Source organism: Chiloscyllium punctatum, chromosome 19, assembly GCF_047496795.1.
Source record: "Chiloscyllium punctatum isolate Juve2018m chromosome 19, sChiPun1.3, whole genome shotgun sequence".
In the NCBI taxonomy this organism is placed as follows: Eukaryota; Metazoa; Chordata; class Chondrichthyes; order Orectolobiformes; family Hemiscylliidae; genus Chiloscyllium; species Chiloscyllium punctatum.
In genome coordinates this window covers 97,483,755-97,505,100 of record NC_092757.1, presented here as the reverse complement: position 1 = coordinate 97,505,100, position 21,346 = coordinate 97,483,755, and the positions used below count along the sequence as shown (strand labels likewise).

At 43.0% G+C, this 21,346-nt stretch overlaps 1 protein-coding gene across 2 annotated transcripts in view; it reads right to left on the bottom strand.

The window, feature by feature from the left end:
* The window catches only part of pigl (phosphatidylinositol glycan anchor biosynthesis, class L), a 110,908-nt gene that overhangs the window by 29,534 nt on the left and 60,028 nt on the right, over positions 1-21,346 (bottom strand). For both annotated transcript variants that reach the window (XR_011963351.1, XM_072590158.1), the window contains exon 4: positions 11,138-11,205. Coding sequence is in view for 1 of the 2 variants with exons in the window: in XM_072590158.1 (XP_072446259.1) it covers positions 11,138-11,205 (68 nt within the window). In the remaining variant the exon portion in view is untranslated. The remainder of the gene's footprint in view (positions 1-11,137; positions 11,206-21,346) is intronic.

Genomic DNA, 21,346 nt, shown 5'->3' with positions numbered 1-21,346 from the left:
TCAACTCCAATCACACAGACTCACATAATCTGACCCTATTTCATTCAGTGCCATAGATTTAATTTCATTCTTAACTAACAAGACAACCCCACCCCTTCTACCCACCTCCCTGTCTTTCTGTTAAGTTGTAAATTCTTGGATGTTTAACTGTCAGCCCTGAATCCCCTGTAACCATGTCTCTGTGATGCCTATATTCACGATTATATTCATAATCATTCACGATGATCTGTGCCGTTAAATCATTTACTTTGTTGTGAACACTACAGGTAAAGTGCCTCAATGCTAACTTTCTTATTATTAGAGACATTGGAAATCATAAGATGTCCTAAGTTATCCTTTTTGCTGCATTCGTAGTCTGCCTCAAGCTTAAACCCACCTACACTTATGCTATCCTGCTGCTTATCTTTCCATTTAACTCCACACTCCCTGTCATTTTCGCTTTCCCTTTCCCCCAACTCAGAAGTTTAACGTCCTATTGACTATCCTATTTATCCTTTTTGCTAGAACACTGGTTCCAGATCGTTTCAGGTGGAGACCGTCCCAATGGTACAGATCCCCCTGGTTCCAAAACTGATGCCAATGCTCCATGAAATGGAATCCCTCTTTCCCACACCAACCCTTAGCCATGTGTTTACTTCCCTAATTTTCTTATCCCTATGTCAACTGGCACATGGATTGGGCAGTAATCCAGAGATTATATCCCTGAGGACCTGTACTTCACTTTCCTTCCTCGTGCTTGATAATCCCCAAACAAGTCCTCCTTCCTATCCTTGCCTATGTTGTTAGTCCCAACGTGGACCACAACAACTGGATCCTCCCCCTCCCGCTCCAATAACTTTTCAAACCAGTCGGAGAAGTCCTGCACCCTGGCACTGAGCGGGCAACACACCATGCGGGACTCCTGATCCAGCTTGCTTAGGATCCTATGTGTCTCCCTAATTATAGAATCCCCTATAACAACTACTTTTCTTTTTGCTCCCCTCCCTCTTGAATGGCCTTCTGCACCATGGTGCTGTGGTCAGCTGGCTCATCCTGTCCATAGCCCGTTCCCTCATCTGTACAGCAAGAATCTCATACCTGGTGGACAAGGTCAAGAGGTGAGGCTCCTGCACTCCTGAACCCAGAATCCCCCGACCTGCCTGGCTTACAGTCACACCCAGTTGTCCGTGAACACTTACTAAATTTGAATTACTTAACCTACCAGGTGTGACTGCCTTCTGAAATAAAGCATCTAGGTAACTCTCCCCCTCCCAGATGTGCCGCAGAGTTTGAAGCTCAGATTCCAGATCAATTCTGATCCAGAGTTTTTCCAGCAACCAACACTGCCATTCACAATGTGATCAGCCAGCTCCCACATCATACAGCTACAGCACATCATCTGTCCAGCCATAAATTATAAAAGTTAATTAAATAAGTAGTTATGTATTAAATAATTTCTGGTACTTCTCTGCTATGGTCTTATTCAATTAACCAATTAAACTTTTAATCAATCACACGATACACAAGAAATATAAATTGAAAAGCCTTGCCTTAACAGACGAGAGTCCTTCTTGGTTAGACTCCTGTTCTTCCTACTGTTGGTACAGAAATGGAGGGGTCCACCGGTCGAGGTAAGTTCTTTTTGAATCCTTAAAGCGGTTACTCACCTTCCCTGCAGGCCCCCTGATCGACGCTCCCACTCTTCCTGATGCGAGTCTGTAGATTCTTACTTAGGTCAGAGGAGGGTAGTGGGAAGGAGGCGGTACTGTGTAGGACCGGGGGCTTAGAACACGCCTTCTTAAATAGCAATCACTTGCCTTTCCAACAGTCTCCCTGCTCCGACCTCACTTTCGCCCAGCGCCCGCCACTCTCTGTTGTAAAAAAGTTATTTCAGTACAACTTGTAGATGGTATACACTCCTGGTGGATGGGGTGCCAATGCAGTGGACTGTTTTGTCCTTGTTAGTTTTGAGCTTCTTGAGCATTGTTGGAGCCTTTCCAATCCAGTAAAGTGGAGAATATTCCATCACACTCCTGACTTAAGCCTTGTGGATCGTCGACAGACTTCAAGGTGTCAGGAGATAACATTACTCACCACAGATTTCACAGCTTCTATAGTTGTCCACTTCAGTTCCTGGTAAATGGTAATCCCTCGGATGTTGATATACTTTACATTGTTCTTCAGGCAATTTAATTTTGCCAGAATCAATTCTAAGTGATTCTTAGCTCCTGAGGGTTTACTTCTATTAATTTCCTTTTTCAGACTGGTAATTTATAAACACAGATTCGTCTCTCACAGTGTTGCTTTTCACCTGGAGATACGGCAAGTGTAAGGTGACAAACCTATTTGCCTTGTTTTAACTGCACACAAATTCAAACTGAGCATCAGCTTTCAACCACATCCCTGCGCAGTGATTCACAGAAACTTTCAACTTCCAACGACTCTTTGAGCCAAAACCTGGCAGACTGACCTGGCTGTTGTACCCTTTTTTCTCAAAACATTAAGTTAAATCACAGTGACCTTGCATCTAGGTAGAAATGTTGATTAGCAATCCTCAGGACACCAACTTTGATTCATCTTGCAAGTAAATGGACAGTTTTAAGCACAATGGCTTAGAACCCAACATCCTCAACATTTTCTTCACACTTTGAAGTCCATCTACTGCTAGTGCACAAGCTGTGGCTATTCTCTCCCAAGCATTAACATTTTGGATTATTGTTACAATTCACTTGAAATATAGGAACAGGAGTAGGCCATTGAGCTCCTCAAGCCTGTCCCACCATTGAGTGTGGCCCAACTCTATATACCTGCCTTTTGCCCATATCCCTTAATAACTTTGCTTTGGAAAAATTTGCTGCTCAGATTTAAATTGATAACTGATCCAGCATCAACTGCTATTCATGGAAGAAACTTGAGAAAGTGATGGTTTCTTAAGCCCCACTCCTCCCAGGGTGGCCACAAAATGTAATGATCTAATCAAAGCACACAAAGGCCCCAATTGACTTGCCTGGTAGAATCACACCAACACATAAGCACAGGAGCGTTGTCAGGGTTAACAACTACCGTATGTTACAAATAAGTAAATTCTAGCTGCAGTTAAAAAAAATAGAAGTGTCAAGAAGTAATTGCACTATAGTTGAAATTATAACCACCTTTTAAATCCTGACAAACCATAGACAAGGAAACATTGATGTTATGGGGGGGAAGCTGATGAAATACAGTTCAATATTAGTTCACAGGGTTGGATGAGATGTTTAGAACATAGAACATAAAACAGTACAGCACAGAACAGGCCCTTCAGCCCACGATGTTGTGCCGACCACTGATCCTCATGTATGCACCCTCAAATTTCTGTGACTATATGCATGTCCAGTAGTCTCTTAAATGTCCCCAATGACCTTGCTTCCACAACTGCTGCTGGCACCATTGTCCATGCTCTCTCAACTCTGTGTGTAAAGAACCCGCGTCTGACATCCCCTCTATACTTTCCTCCAACCAGCTTAAAACTATTTTGCTTCTCAAGACTTTCTGTTCTTCAATCCACTTTCTCCAGATTCTTTTCACTTCTGTGCAAGAGGAACAGGGTGATTGGTACACAAACTACAAAGTAGAATCATAGAATCCCTACAGCGGGAAAGCAGGCCCTTCAGCCGATCAAATCCACATCAACCCTCCAGAGAGGAACCCCACCCCAGACCCATTCTCCTACCTTATTACTCTACATTTACACCTGACTAATGCACTTCCCTGAACAATATGGGAAATTTAGCTTGGCCAATTCACCAAACCTGCATATTTTTGGACTGTGGAAGGAAACCAGAGCACCTGGAGGAAACCCCATGCAGACACTGGGAAAATGTGAAAACTCCACAGAGAGTGTCGTATGAGGGTGGAATCGAACCCAGATCCCTGGTGCTGTGAGACAACAGTGGTAACCACTGAGCCAACATGCCATTCCTAGTCTCTTAGTGGGAGCAAATTATTGCACATGCTGGAATTTGTACGGAAAACAAAAAATTCTGGAGATCTCAGCGGGTCAGGCAGCATCCATGGAGAGAAAAAGCAAGCTAAAGTTTTGAGTCTAGATGACTCCTCATCAGAGCTGACATGAAGTGTCGAGGGGGTAGCATTGATGCAATAGTGAGGGGATGTACAGTAATGGAGTGCTGGGGGACAAAGGATGTTGATAGTTCAATGAAATGATCGGAATGTGAGAATGGCAGAACAATGGTGTGTCTAACTGCAAGTCTGGAAAGAACAGACAGTCCCACGAAGGTGAGGGGAGGGGACAGAGGTAATTTAGAATATAACAAGCAAAGTTAGAAGAAAGGGAAGGAATGGGAGTGGGTTCACAATTTGAAGATGTTGAACTCAATTAAGTCCAGAAGGTTGTAAAGTTCCTCGACTAGAAATTAGATGTTATTCCTCCAGTTTGCACTGTGATTTACTGGAGCACTGCAGCATGCTATAGGACAGTGGGCATGTGAGCAGGGCGCTGTGTTACAGTGAAGGTTGGGAACATGCTTGTGTACAGACCGGAGGTGTTCTGTAAAGCAGTCACCCAGTCTGCACTTGGTTTCTTGAATGTAGAATAGGCCACATTGGGACGAGGTATAGGTGAAATGCGGCTTCACCTGGAAAGGCCCTTGGATGGTGAGCAGGAAGGAGGTGAAGGGCTGGTGTTGCATCTTCTGTGGTTACATGGGAAGTGGAAGGGGGGTTGGGGAGGTGTTAATGGTTGAGGAACATACTTCCCAGAGGGAACAATGCAGACATGGAGAGTGAAGGCAAGGTATGTTTGGTGATGGTGTTCTGCTAGCACTTTGATGAAGAGTCATTTAGACTTGAAATGTTAGCTTGCTCTCTCTCCATGGATGCTGCCTGGCTGGCTGTGATCTCCAGCATTTTTTGTTTTCAGTAAAGTCTCTTACTTAATTATTAAAGGCAATAGAAACTATTCCAGCATCCCATTTACTTAGCTTCTTTACCATAAGGCATCCAGTAACCTTGCAACATTGGTAAACTTGAACCAGCAGTCATAGAGCACAGGAACAGGCCCTTTGGCCTACTATGTCTGCTCCATGATGCTGTTTTAAACTAATCCGATCTGCCTGCTCATGATCTGTATCCCTCTATTCCTTGGTGCTTAAATGTCTATCTAAATGCCTTTTAAACATTGCAATTATACCTGATTCTATCACCTCTCCCGGCATCGTATTAAAGGATTGGACACTCAGGAGGCAGGAAACATGTTTCAGCTGGTGGGCGAGTGCCGAACCAGATGACACAGCTTAAAAATACGGGGTAGACCATTTAGGACAGAGATGAGGAGAAACTTCTTCACCCAGAGAGTGGTGGCTGTGTGGAATGCTCTGCCCCAGCGGGCAGTGAAGGCCCAGTCTCTGGATTCATTTAAGAAAGAGTTGGATAGAGCTCTCAAGGATAGTGGAATCCAGGATTATAGAGATAAGGCAGGAACAGGATACTGATTAAGGATGATCAGCCATGATCATATTGAATGGTGGTGCAGGCTCGAAGGGCAGAATGGCCTACTCCTGCACCTATTGTCTATTGTATTCCATAGAGTCACAAAGATGTAAAGCATGGAAACAGACCCTTTGGTCAAACCCGTCCATGCCAACCAGTTATCCCAACCCAATCTAGTCCCACCTGCCAGCACCCGGCCCATATCCCTCCAAACCCTTCCTATTCATATACCCATCCAAGTTCCTTTTAAATGGTTGCAATTGTACCAGCCTCCACCACTTCCTCTGGCAGCTCATTCCATACATGCACCACCCTCTGTGTGAAAATGTTGCCCCTTTGGTCCCTTTTATACCTTTCCCTTCTCACCCTAAACCTCTGCTCTCTAGTTCTGGACTGCCCCAATCCCAGGGAAAAGACTTTGTCTATTTATCCTATCCATGCCCCTCATAATTTTGTAAACCTCAATAAGGTCACCCCTCAGCCTCCGATGCTCCAGGGAAAACATCCCCAGCCTGTTCAGCCTCTCCCGATAACTCAAATCCTCCAACCCGAGCAACATTCTTGCAAATCTTTTCTGAACCCTTTCAAGTTTCACAACATCTTTCTAATAGGAAGGAGACCAGAATTGCACGCAATATTCCAACAGTGGCCTAACCAATGTCCTGTACAGCCGCAACATGACCTTCCAACTCCTGTACTCAATACTCTGACCAATAAAGGAAATCAAACCAATACCTGCATTCACTATCTTATCTACCTGCAACTTTCCTTTCAAGGAGCTATGAACCTGTACTCCAAGGTCTCTCTGTTCAGCAACGCTCCCTAGGACCTTACCATTAAGTGTATAAGTCCTGCTAAGATTTGCTTTCCCAAAATGCAGCACCTCGCATTTATCTGAATTAAACTCCATCTGCCCCTTCTCAGCCTATTGGCCCATCTGATCAAGATCCTGTTGTAATCTGAGGTAACCTTCTTCGCTGTCCACGCCATCTCCAATTTTGGTGTCAGCTGCAAACGTACTAACGCAATCTCTTATGCTCACATCCAAACCATTTATATAAATAATAAAAAGTAGAGAACTCAGCACCGATCCTTGTGGCACTCCACTGGTCACAGGCCTCCAAATCTGAAAAACAACCCTCCACCACCATCCTCTGTCTTCTATCTTTGAGCCAGTTCTGTATCCAGTTGGCTAGTTCTCTCTGTATTCCATGCGATCTAACCTTGCTAAGCAGTCTCCCATGGGGAACCTTGTCGAATGCCTTACTTGAAGTCCATATAGATCACATCTACTGCTCTGCCCTCATCAATTCTCTTTGTTACTTTTTAGATTAGATTAGATTCCCCATCGTGTGGAAACAGGCCCTTCAGCCCAACCAGTCCACACCAACCCTCCGAAAAGTAACTCACCGAGACCCATTTCCCTCTGACTAACATACCTAACACTATGGGCAATTTAACATGGCCAATTCACCTGACCTGCACATCTTTGGTCTGTGGGAGGAAACCGGAGCACCCGGAGGAAACCCACGCAGACACGAGGAGACTGTCTGTATGGAGTTTGCACAGTCTCCAGAGGCTGGAATCAAACCTGGGACCCTGGCGCTGTGAGGCAGCAGTGCTAACCACTGTGCTATCGTGCAGCCCCTCTTCAAAAAATTCAATCAAGTTTGTGAGACATGATTTCCCATGCACAAAGCTGTGTTGACTACACCTAATCAGTCCTTGCCTTTCCAAATACATGTACATCCCGTCCCTCAGGATTCCCTCCAACAAATTGCCCACCACCAAAGTCAGGCTCACTGGTCTATAGTTCCCTGGCTTGTCCTTACTACCCTTCTTAAACAGTGGCACCATGTTGGCCAGCCTTCTGTCTTCCGGCACCTCGCCTCTGACTATCGATGATTCAAATGTCTCAGCAAGAGGCCCAGCAATCACTTCTCTAGCTTCCCACAGAGGTCTAGGGTACACCTGATCAGGTCCTGGGGATTTATCCACTTTTATGCATTTCAAGACATCCAGCACTTCCTCCTCTTTAATATGGACATTTTTCAAGATGTTACCATCTATTTCACTATATTCTGTATCTTATATGTTCTTTTCCACAGTAAATACTGATGCAAAATACTCGTTTAGTATCTCCCCCATTTTCTGCGACTCCACACAAAAGCCACCTTGCCTCTCTTTGAAGGGCCCTATTCTCTCCCTAGTTACCCCTTTATCCTTAATGTATTTATAAAGGATTCTCCTTAATTCTATTTGCCAAAGCTATCTCATGTCCCCATTTTGCCCTCCTGATTTCCCTCTTAAGTATACTCCTACTGCCTTTATACTCTGCTAAGGATTCACTCGATCTATCTTGTCTATACCTGACATATGCTTCCTTCTTTTTCTTAACCAAACCCTCAATTTCTTTAGTCATCCAGCATTCCCTATACCTAACAGGAATATACTTTCTCTGGATTCTCGTTATCTCATTTCTGAACGCTTCCTATTTTCCGGCCGTGCCTTTACCTGCAAAATCTGCTCCCAGTCAGCTTTTGAAAGTTCTTGCCTAATACCATCAACATCTACCATTCTCTGTGCGAAAAACTTTCCTTGCACATCTCCTTAAACATTCCCCTTCTCAATTTAAACCTATGCTCCCTAGTATTTGACATTTCCACCTGGGAAGAAAATTCATCCTATCCATGCCTCACTAAATTTTATATACTTCTGTGAAGTCACCCCCTCAGCTTCTAATGTTCTAGTGAAAATAATCCAAGTTTGCCCAACCTCTCCTTCTCATGAAAACACTCCAAACTGGGAAACATCCTGTTAAATCTCTTCGCACCTTCTCCAAAACGTCCACATTCTTCTTATTATGTGATGATCAGAGCTGTACATAATACTCCAAATATGACCTAACTACAGTTATACAGCTGAAACAATGACATGGCAACCTTTGCACTCAATGCCCTGACTGATGAAGGCAAGCATGCCATACACCTTCTTTACCATTCTATTCACTTGTGTTGCCACTTCCAGGAAGCTATGTACTTGCACTCCAAGATCCCTCTGTATCTCAAAGCACCTATGTACTGTATACTTATCTTTTGCATTAGACCCCCAAAATACATTACATCATACTTAATTGGATTAAACTCCATCTGACACTTTGCCAATCCAGCCTTTCTATATCCTGCTGTACCTTTGATGGTAGACAAGCAGGAGGCTGGAAAAACACAACAAGCCAGGCAGCATCAGGAGGTGGAGAAGTTCACGTTTCAGGTATAACCCTTCTTCAGGACTGGGGTTGGTGGTAAGGGGAGCTACAGATAAAGAGGTGAGGGGCAGGGTTTTGGGTGGGGAGAGGTGAGACACAGGTATAGGGTACAGCCTGGTTGGTCGATGGGAGGAATGAATCCAGTTGGTTGCTGGAAGGAAGCATTGGTCAGAGGAATGGAAGAGAGGGGGGTGGCTGAAAGAGAGTCGGGGAATGGAAGGGAGGTTATTTGAAATTGGAGAACTCAATGTTTGGTCCTCCAGGCTGTAGGCTGCCGAGGTGGAAGATGAGGTGTTGTTCCTCCAATCTGCAGTCTGATTCATTGAAGCAAAAGAGGAAGCCAAAAATGGTCATATCAGAAAGGGAGTGGAAAGGGGAGTTAAAATGGGAAGGGACTGGGAGGTCAGGTCGGCCCTGGTGGGTCCGGTTGACATGCTCAGTAAAACATGCTCTTACTTTAAGTTTGCTCTCCGTGATGTAGAGAAGACCACATTGGGAGCACTAGATATAGTAAACTAGGTTGGAGGAGAGGCAGGTGAACTTGTGTCTCACCTGGCAGGACTGTTTGGGAACCTGGATGGAAGTGAGGGGAGAGGAAGATGTTCTTGTAGTGGGGTCTAGTTGGAGTTAACGGAAGTGTTTAAGAATAATGCATTGGTTGCAGAGACTGGTGGGTGGAAGGTGAGGAGAAGGGGGATCCTACCTTTATTGTGTTTGGGGGTGGGGGGGTTGGGATAGGAATGAGGCTTTAGAGCTGTGGAGCAGGGAACGGAGGAGGAGCGATGTGGGGCTTTTGGATGACAGGGGAGCTAAAGCATGTTATTCAAAATAGATGGACATCTGGATTGCTTGGGAGTGGAACGTCTCCTCGTCTGAGCAGATGCATTTGGAAGGAATTAGGAAAATGGAATTGAGTTCTTGAAGTATACTGGATGGTAGGAGGTGTAGTCCAGGTACTTATGGGAGTCTATGGGTTTATAGTAAACATCTGTCTGTAGACTGTCACTGGAGATGGAAATGAAGAGGTCAAGAAAGGGGAGGGAGAGGTCAGAGATAGACCATGTTAATTTAAGGGTGTGGTAGAAGTTGCAGGTGAAGTCGATGAACTGCTTCAGTTCGGCCCGGGTGCAGGTTGCAGCACTGATGCAGTCATAGATGTAACGGTGAAGAGATAGGGCATCCAGTTCCTGTGTAGGTATTGAAGAGGGTCTGTTTGACGTAGCTGACAAAGAGTAGCTAGGGCCCATCCGAGTGCCCATGACCATCACCTGGATTTGGAGGAAATGGGAAGAGTTGAAGGAATTGAGGGTTAGGACGAGTTCGACGAGGTCGGGGAGGGGGAACTGGATGGGTCTGTTGGAGATGAAGAAGCTGAGGGCCTGAAGGCTGTCCTTGTGGGGTATGGGTGCGTATATGGCCTGCATATTAATGATGGAGATAAAGTGTTGGGCCCGGGAAACTGGAAGTTACTGAAGAGGTGAAGGGCATGGTTAGTATTGCGATGTAGGTGGAAGTGTCTGGACCAAGGCGGAGAGGATGGCGTCGTGATAGGAAGAAATGAGTTCGGTACGGCAGGAGCATGCGGAGATTAGATTAGATTAGATTCCCTACAGTGATGGGTTAGCTGGGGTAGTTGGGCTTGTGGATTTTGGGGAGCAGGTAGAACCAGGCAGTGTGGGGCTGGGGGACTATTACATTGGAGGAAGTGGAGGGGACATCACCAGAGGCGATTAGGTCATGGACAGTGCGAGTAATTTTGGCCTTATGGGCTACAGTTGGGTCATGGTCAAGGGGGAGGTAGGATGCAGTGTCAGAGTGCTGACACTCGGCCTCTTTGACATAGAGGTCAGACTACCAGCGCCCCACCTTTGTCAGCAGGTTTGATAGTGAAATGGGGGATCCATGTGGAGTGGCTGTCATACGGACAATAGCTATTTGGTTGAGATATTGGAAGGTATTTGGTGCCACTGAAGCAAACTCTTTTCTAAGTCTCACTCAACAGCAAACAGGATCAGGGACCTTGATTGATTTGCATTCTCCACACCTACACTACGATGGAATGAGGGAACTACTGTCATTTGAAGTAAAGATTGGATAGTTTGGCAGATCATGAGGGGGATTGGTCAGTCAGATCTTGTCAAGCTCTGACCAGCCAACCTATGGTCTCAACATGCTTTAAATGTATAGGTACAGGATAGTTGCAGAATCATCATTCCTCTTACTTTCCAAAGTGATGCCATTTCCTTTTTAGATTTTGTTTTTGGTCTCACTGTTCATAATTGGCATCAATTTTATCCCCAATTCAAATTCACAATATTGCTGGTCTTGCCAATACAGATTCTGGAGGACATTGTGGATCTTAGTTAAGGTGGGAATTCTTGCAAAGATGCATAGTTTGGTATTTACCTGATTGCATAGTAAACAGCAATATGGTTGGCATGTCCACTCACTCCGTCTTGATCAAAGGTCAACACCTGCACGAGAAGAATAAAGAAGGAGACATACCATCAGCCCATCACCATTGACAGAAAGGAAACCATCCATAAATTGCTCCCTCCAAAGTGAAGTACATGCTGCCCTGGTAAAGGCTCCCTCAAGTAAGAATTGTTCTTTTGCTGCTTATTGCTAAACACAATGTTCATGACTAAGCCTCTGAGCAGATTTCAGTGACCCATGATATTGCTCTGCTGTTTCTGGATGTTCTGCACAGTTTGGTTTGTTGCCATTGGAGACTTTGTTGCGTAGTGTGGAGAAGGTTATAAAACATCCTACATTCCAATCAACAGTGCCAACTGTTACAACTCCAACAACACTCAAGAAGCTTGACACCATCCAGGACAAAGCAGCCCACATGATTGGTACCACCTTCACTTTGTTCACAACCAACGCTCGGTAGCAGCAGTACGAGTCATTTAAAAGATGCACTGCAGCAACACAACAAGGTTCTTAACAGCATCTTTCAAATCTACAATCTCTACCATTCAGGAGAGCACAATGAATAGGAAGACCACCACCTGGACATTCTACTCTAAGCCACTCACCATTCTGACTTGGAAATATATCAGTGCACTTTGTTAGTGTCAAGCTTCTTGAGTTCTTGAGTGTTGTTGGAGCTGCACTCACCCAGGCTTTGGGGAGTCAAGAATTGAGTTCTGCAGAATCTCCAGCTCAAGAAATAACTTTGTCCAGTATCTTAAATAAATGTAGACTTGAAATATGACAGTATCCCACATGCCACTAAACATGCAAGTGATGGTGCAGCAGTTGAAGCATTATTTTTAATTGGATACCACTGCTGTTTGAAGTGTAGGATGTTTTATAACCTTTTCCACACTACGCAATGAAGTCACCAATGGCAACAAACCAAACTGTGCAGAACATCAGAAACAGCAGAGCAATATCATGGGTCACTAAAATCTGCTCAGAGGCTTAGCCATGAACATTATGTTAGGTCAGAATCCTATAACTCCCTCCTTTATGACACTGAGTCATTCCACAAGGAATGCAGTGGTCCAAGGAAACACCTTACCATCACCTTTGCAGCAACTACGGTTAGGCAATAAATGCCGTCCAAGACAGCAATGTCTGCATCCCATGAACAAATTAAAAAACAACATTGGGAAAGGTAAAATTCCAAATTTCAATGTGCAAGATTAACAAAAAATGGTCAGGTTTGTTTTCCAACATAATGGCAACTGCACCAACACTGAAACAGCAGATGGGGGAGCTGTTGATGGGAATAGCAAGGTATTCTGGCTGTTCACAGCTAACCTGTTAGTAAGCAGTGATGAATAGGTTGAACTGGGGAGTGGTTGGGGAAAGGAGAGGTAAGAAAGATAGTAGTTGTAGGTGGACGAGGAGAAAAGGAAATGAGCTGAAGGAAGAGGGAACAATGCAAGGCAAAGGTGGGTTATGTTTGAGGTGACAAGTTGTGTCTAAGCAGAAAAGATAAAGTTGCCATTGTCCCTGTAGGCTGTTCTCTCATTAGAGAAATAAGACTAGTAGTGTTGTTTAAACCAAGGATCATCAACTGGCAAGGTTGGGAAGACATATTCTTCATGGTAATCCATGAAGATTTGAACACCTGTGCTGCTGGCTTCACTACATCGCAAACCAGCTGTCCAGCCAACTGTGCTAACCAAACCCCATGTCCAAGAAGGAATGCAGGTGATATCAGTTTTAGAGATGGCCTGGAGTAGATGCTTTTCATTTTTGTTTGAATCAAGCTAATATGACAGCATTGTGAAACCAACACATTGAACTCTATCCATGTTGCAATCATTAGTAAACTCTTTATGGTGAATGCAACTACTTGAATATTTCACACACTGTTACTTTATTTTATGTAGTACAGGATTATCATTGCCTTTGTGTGGGATAAGTGGAGCCTTCCTTGTTCCAATCCTAATCAGCTCTCTCAGTACTTTTTTTCAATTTCCAACCTTCTCTCCCCTTCTTCTGGTCCATCCTCTTTCTTTCCCATCTCTAATTTCTCTGTGTCCATTTCTGGGAAAAGGCTATCCATTAATATTCACAATATTCCCAACAACTCCTTCAGCTATCTTGTCAATACTTGTTCAAACACAGCTTCCTGTAAAATCTCTAATCTTCCAGTTTCTCCATTTCTATCACATCAGTTTGGATGATGCGATCTTCCATATTGGCATTTTTAATGCTTTATCCTTTTTCATCAAATGAAGATGTTCCCCTTCCCCAGCCAACTAGGGCCCTTTGCCGTGATAGATCTATTTCACATGTAGGCTGTCACTCTTTCCCCACCTCCCAGAACCATGATAGGGTTCTCCTTGCCCTCATCTCATCAACCACCACATTCAACTGAAATTCCTCTGCCATCTTCACAGCGTTGCTACCACTAAAGACACAGTTAAAAAATCACACAACACCAGGTTATAGTCCAACAGGTTTATTTGGAAGCACTAGCTTTTGGAGCATTGCTCCTTGAATAAGAAATACAAGGAGCAGCACTCCGAAAGCTAGTGCTTCCAAATAAACCTGTTGGACTATAACCCGGTATGTGATTTTTAACTTTGTATACCACTGTCCAACAGTGGCTCCTCCAAATCATTAATAAAGACATTGAATCATAAAGTCACTTATGGAACAGGTGGTGGTAATTTGGCTCATAGAGTCCATGCTTTCGGCCAGGTAGTAATTCAGTCGGTCCCATTCCCACATGCCTCTTCAGATTTATTTCCTTCAAGTGCCAATCCAATTTCCTTTTGTTATCATCTATTGTTTTCACATCCACCACCTTCGTGGGCTGCAATTTCTAGTTCACTATCACTCTACGCATAGAAAAGGTCATCTTTACAATGCCATATATTTCTTGCCCAAAATCTTCCCATATCACCTCCATTTTTCTATCAGTAACTTCAAATTTAATAATAGCTTCTATTATCTTTCCTTTGAGAAGTGCTAAGTGAACTGGTCTGCAGCTTCCTGCTTGTTGTTTCGTTCCTTTATTGAATAAATGAGTTACATGTGAAATTTTCCAATCTAATGGAACCATCCCTGAATTCTAAACAATTTTGAAAAGTTAAAACAACTAATTAAAACAGGTCCATAATAATTCAAGGATTTCTCAATATCTTTTTTTAGGGTGATTGTAATTGTTTTAAGCTCATAAAGTCAAAGAGTTAAACAACATGGAAACAGACCCTTTGGTCCAACCATCCAGACCATAATCCCAAATTATGGGATCCCAAATCCCACCTGCCTGTGCTTGGCCCATATCCCTCCAAACATTTCTTATTCATGTACTTAAACATCTTTTAAACGCTGTAACTGTACCCACATTCACCACTTCCTCTGGAAGTTCATTCCATTTATAAACCATTCTCTGTGTAAAATAAATTGCCCCTCATGTCTTTTTTAAAATCTTTCTTCTCTTGCCTTAAAAATATGTCCTCTAATTTTGAAATCCTCTACTTTAGGGAAAAGACACCTGCCATTCACCTTAATTATACTCATGATTTTATAAACCTCTATAAGATCACACCTCAACCTCCTAAGTTCCAATAAAAAAAGTCCCAGCCTATCCAGCGTCTTCCTATAACTTCTTATGAAGTTGAACGTGTGTACTGTACCTTTAAGAGAGTAAATGCAATTCTGAACTGAGAGATTACAAGCACCTGTGTATGATGGTATTCTCAGAGTGTAGTGGAAAATTAAAAATAAGTAACATTTGGCTGTGAAACGGATACTTGAATTGGTTGTTGTTTTGACAACAATTCAAATTTAACCAGTTTAAATTATGCCCCAATATACTAAAACCCAATCGAGTTTGAATTTATTGTTTTGCCAACATCGAACCAATGAGGCAATCTAATGTTAGGAGTATAAAAAAGCAGGCATTTTGAAAATTGGACAGGGAGCAATGGCCATTGAGAGAGACCAAAGAAATTAGGAAACGCTCTCTATCAAAGGTACCTTTTCAGATGAAAATACTCACAGTAAAAAGAAAAAAAAAATGACCCAGGGAAATCTTCAGCCGGAAGAAGAGAGACACCGAAGACAACATAAGTGTCTTATTAGAACAGCATATTGTTATAGAGTTGGAGGCAGGTAAGAAGCGGTTAAGAGAAAATGGGGCTTAGAGTTGTGAATAGTTGTTGTTTAATGTTCACTTTTAGAGTTAAAAAATAAATTTATATTATTTTCTTTAAAATAGTGGAATTTAGGAGTTCTCTCTCACTCATATTTTAACAGATTCCAAGGCGAGGTGTGCAGTTCTGGGTATTTGGTTTAATTATCAGAAGGGTTCACTGCCTTATCTTAACAAACTCAAACCTTCCATTCCCAACATCCTGATAAATCTCTTCTGAACCCTCTCCTCCTCCTTTTCACCTATTGATATACATATATTTCTGAGATGTTGTTTGTGCCTCCATTGTGGATAGGCATAAAAGTCTGCACAAAGCATCTTCAAGCCTCTTAATTTTCAGAATCCTCGTGAGATGATGTCTAATGCTCACTTTAGTTGCTTTATACTTTTTAAATTACTTGCAAATCTCTTACGATCAGCAGCAATGCAGCTCTGACTCAGTGCTAGCAATTCCGAAGCCTTTGACCAGAAGAATAAACTGTGATATGTTGAGCAATTGAGCTTCGTATGTAAAATTTCTTCTCACACTACAAGTGCATTGCCAGAAACATATTCATTGAATCTATCTGCTGGGAGTTAGCCTTTAGCTCCAGTGAGTTACAAGTCTATTTCAGGAAGAACATGTGGTAAGAGGCACTAAAGCTCTTTCAAAGACTTGACAAAGCAAGATGGTCCAAGTGATCACCTAACTACTGTATGATTCAGTGAGCTTCGGAGACTCTACAGAAAATTATTACCTAGTGGAAAATGGAAGAAGTTCTAGCCAGGTTCCATAAGATCAGTATTCAGAGATTAGACAAAAGACCTTCAACAATGTGAGATGAAGCAAGAATTATGCAACTAGTGTCTGAAATCTCTCTATTAGCTCTTCCAATTTTAACCACATAACGTTACAACAGAAGATGAAAAGTCACACTGAGGTGTGTTATTAAATCTGAAGCCCGCCCAACTCTTTATCACTGCATACATTCACGATACACAAACGGAATCATTACATGTACATTTGTGTATTCCACACAATGAAAATAATGTGGATACATCTGCTGCTACTTTATTGTGGACTCCAGACTCAAACCAGCTCTGCAAAGCTCATCAATGAGCTTATTGACATCTGTGGTGATGAAACACCTGGATCAATGCTCTGAAAAATCACAGCAGCACAGAAACATCACATGGGATTCTACTGCGATATTGCAGGATAGAGGGTGAGGATTGGGCAGAGAGGGTGAGAGACAGTGACAGAATGAGGACAGAGAGACAGGAACAAGAGGCACATCCTGCAAACATCTTCCTCAGTCACAACTGTGAACTTGCTCTAAATTTGGAAGAATTGCCACAGAGATTAGGCAAGCAACAGCCCTAAACGTATATAGTGAATCATACCTGATGGCCAGCATCTGGGTTCCTCCATTTCCATTCCTGGGCAGGGATAGGAAGAGGCTACAGAAATTTAGAAAGTCAGAAAAGGTGAGGCAGCAGGAGAAATACAGAAGTGAATGGTAATTTAAGGGAGAAAGATACCAGGGGCAACAGAGCATGGGACGGAAAGACAAAACAGTCAGAATGAGAAATAAACAGAGACAGATCAAAATGGGTGGGGTGAGAGGGCATGTGAGGAGAGGTGAGTCAGGTATACTTTATGCAGCATGTGGTTAAGATGGTCTGTCTGAGATGGTGGTGAGTAACTCAAGGCTTCGAAAAGGAGTTTAGATAATTAACAAATGACAAAAATCTGCAAAGTTATGGGGGAGTGGCACTGGTGAATTACTCTGGTAGAGAATTCCGATGGACTCATCAGGCTGAATGCTTCCTTCTGTGCTATGAAACATTGATGATATATATATATTTGGCATTGATTGGAGACTAAAGCTTTGAAAAACTGTGGAAAAAAGGAAATTAATTTCAAGTTTTGTGACCATAATTAAAGTGGACTCTCTCAGAAATCATGGAAAGTTCATTTTTGACACTGGAGTTTCTTTAAAAAAGTCCTCCCAGAAATCACATGACTGGTGATAACTACTTGCTTGCTGTAGACCTTGCTGCTGGCTGTTTTTGAACAGACACTTGAACAGGTCCTTGTTTACCTAGTTTAGTTGGAGTAAAATCTGCTAATAACAAACTCAGTTTGAGGAAAGTTTGCTCAGAATAAGCTATCAAGCTTATCTCTCCCATTTCTGAAAAGAAACCTCCCTACATTAGTTCACGGTCAAACATATATGTTAGCTTGAGAGAGTGACTGAAAGAATTTCTCAAGATTCTATTTCCTGAGCAAGCCATGCCTACGAGACTTCAGACATAAATGTGCGTGGATTAGTGACTTGGCCACAGTTGCTAGAACATCAGAGCAACAGACTCTGAAACACTTTAAGGTTTACCCTATTGCCTTTAGCAATAACTTACTGGCCAAGGTGATTTTCTTTTAAGAGGTCCGATGACTGCAGAGAACTCTGTTTCTTTTTACCTAGATATTTAGAGGAATAAACACTTATACTTCTATATTACTGATTGTGCATGTTAATCAATTATATCATCTTAATTGAATAAGTTTTGTTTGACAATAATCCTATAATTGTGTTAAGAAATGTGACTGGTAGATTTTGTTGTTTAAAACCTGATAGAGATAATGAGATGTTGAAAGCTTAATTTGTTCTGCTGAAATGTAAGAAATTGTGTGTCCTGGGGGGGGGGGCAGGGGAGTTTCTGTCTTGCAAGTAGGATGGGACAATCTAATCATACTCTGTAAATACTGTTTTCAGGAATTACCTAATCACACACTGTTTTAAGGAATTACCTAATCACACATTGTTTCTGGAAATAATCTAATTACTTTGTTTTTGGGTAGCATGTGTCTATGGGAGAATGGCAGGGGGTTGTGTCTTGCATGCATGACTGACTGTGATGTCAAACCCTGTATAAAGGGGAGGACTGTTTCCTTGTTCAGAGAGCCTCACTTGACACACGCCGCAAGCATCACGAAGAGTGTTAAGTGATCCTCCAACAGTTTGTACTTACTTAATAAGTTTTGGCTGTTCACAGATGTTGGTACATTGCAGTTGCATCAAGTGTGTAAGAATCTCAAGAAAAAGAACCTAACATTTGGTGACAGCAGCGGGATTCCAACATCTAGAGCTTCCAGACAGACTGAGTTTGTGATTGTCTGCATGATGATAACTTGAGTCAGACGAGGTAAGATTTACCTTGATCTCTCTCTTTCCTTAACCTATCACTCAGTCAACGTCTCGTCCCCCAGGACTCTGTAGTGACAGAATCTCTGAGGTAACTTACACACTTGTACACCAACGAATTCGCTTTCAGAACCATAAATTCTTGGAAAGGGAGGTTAGAAGCCCCCTGGAAAGGGAGCTTAGCGTCCCCCTCGAATTCAGAGATTTAAGTCGTCGGAACCATAAGTTCTTGGAAAAGGAGGTTACAGACTCTATCAACAAACACCTCGACCTGGACCCAATATACCGGCCACTGCAGTGGACAGCTCGAACTGACAACCGGAAGCGGCAGAGACAGGCCACTATAAATGCCAGAGGAAACAGCACAGAAGCGCTTCACAGGAGGCTCCCAAGCACTGACGATGTCACCTAGACAGGGGACGAAACGTTTGCAAGACAAATTCCCAGCTCGGCGAACAGAACCACAACAGGTTACAGACCCCATGGAATTGAGAGCTTAGAGTCCGCTAATAGTGAGGTTTGAGGTCCAGGAACAAAGTATATAAGATAAAGGATAAATATTGTGTCTGTCTCAATCACCCTGCCTTCGACCGGTTTTTAAGAGGGGAAATCCCCCACGCCAAGGTCAAGACCCTGAAGTGGGTGTGAAGACTAGTATATCAAGATAAGTTAGGAAGTTGAGACTTTAAAAATGGAACAGATGTTGGGGTAAGTTGGGTGTCGGAAACCCTTCGGATCAGTTATGCCGGAATGACAAGCAAAATGAAGACCAGTTCAGGCATTGGGAAATGAAATTTGGCCGCTAGGAGGAACTTGGGGTATAGATAAATGTTTAAAAGCAGAGGAGGCAATTTTGAAATGTAATAAGACTAGAGTCATAGAGATATACAGCACAGAAACAGACCCTTCAGTTCAACTCGTCCATGCCAACCAGATATCCCAAGCCAATCTAGTCCAACCTGCCAGCACCTGGCCCACATCTCCCCAAACCCTTCCTCATTCCACTCACATACCCACTCTCAAGGTGAAAAGGTTGCCCCTTCGGTCTCTTTTATATCTTTCCCCTCTCACCCTAAACCTATGCCCTCTGTTCTGGACTCCCCGACCCCAGGGAAAGGACTTTGTCCATTTATCCTATCCATGCCCCTCATGATTTTATAAACCTCTATAAGGTCACCCCTCAGCCTCTAATGCTCCAGGGAAAACAGCCCCAGCCTATTCAGCTTCTATAGCTCAAATCCTCCAACCCTGGCAACATCCTTGTAAATATTTTCTGAACCCTTTCAAGTTTCACAACATCTTTCCGATAGGAAGGAGACCAGAATTGCACGCAATATTCCAACAGTGGCCTAACCAATGTCCTGTACAGCCACAAAATGACATCCCAACTCCTGTACTCAATACTCTGACCAATAAAGGAAAGCATACCAAACACCCTCTTCATTATCCTATCTACCTGCGCCTCCACTTTCAAGGAGCTATGAACCTGCACTCCAAGGTCTCTTTGTTCAGCAACACTCCCTAGGACCTTACCATTATGTGTATAAGTCCTGCTAAGATTTGCTTTGCCAAAATGCAGCACCTTGCATTTATCTAAATTAAGCTCCACCTGCCACTTCTCGGCCTATTGGCCCATCTGGTCAAGATCCCATTGTAACCCAAGGTAACCTTCTTCGCTGTCTACTGCACCTCCAAGTTTGGTGTCATCTGCAATCTTACTAACTATACCTCCCATGTTCACATCCAAATCATTTATATAAAATGACAAAACGTAGTGGACCCAGCAGCGATCCTTGTGGAATTCCACTGGTCACAGGCCTCCAGTCTGAAAAACAACCCTCCACCACCACCCTTCATCTTCTACCTTTGAGCCAGTTCTGTATCCAAATGGCTAGCTCTCCTTGTATTCCATGAGATCTAACCTTGCTAACCAGTCTCCCATGGGGAACCTTGTCGAACGCCTTACTGAAGGCCATATAGATCACATCCACCACTCTGTTCTCATCAATCCTCTTTGTTACTTCTTCAAAAAACTCAATGAAGTTTGTGTGATGTGATTAAATATAAAACTTTAATATCCACATGGAGAAAGACTGCTGAGGAAATAATGAACAAATCTACACAGGGCAGCTGGGAAAATAACGCATGTCAAAGAGGGATTAGAGTGTGTGATAGTGAGGGAAGCCCTAAGTCTTTGTCCCCTTCCAATAGGAAGGATGTTGACAAACTTGAAAGGGAACCCTAAGAGTCAGAGTGAGGATTATGTTATGAGTAAAGGAAAACATGAAAAATTGAGCAAGGAAAGACAAAAAAAGGAATCAGAGTTGAAACGCCAAGCTGAACTATCAAGCGGGAATAAAATAGACGTACCTCCTGACATGTTTGGTCTGCTAATGTTTCAAAATAATGACACAGACTACTAACTATGGTCACAATGTGGATTTCTGACCTTCTCAGCGACACCTATTCAGGACTCACTATTTGTCCAAAATCTCCTCAAAGCCATCCTCCTCCCCAAGCAATTGACCATAATCAAATATGCTGCCCTCTGTGAGCCAGCAGGCACTAAATAGGTCACTTGCCTCAAAAACAACAGGCATACCAGACATTGTCACTGTGCAGCGTTTACAGGGGGATGCCCCAACCCAGATAACAAATATGGAAGACGCATGGGTATTCGCACTTTGCGTCAAAGCCTCTGGGTCACTCCAGTTGGCCAAGTGTGTATACCTGATGTTTTGTTACCAATGCTAATAAAACCTGGAAAATTTAAAATGACAATAAAAACAGAATAAAATTAAGTTT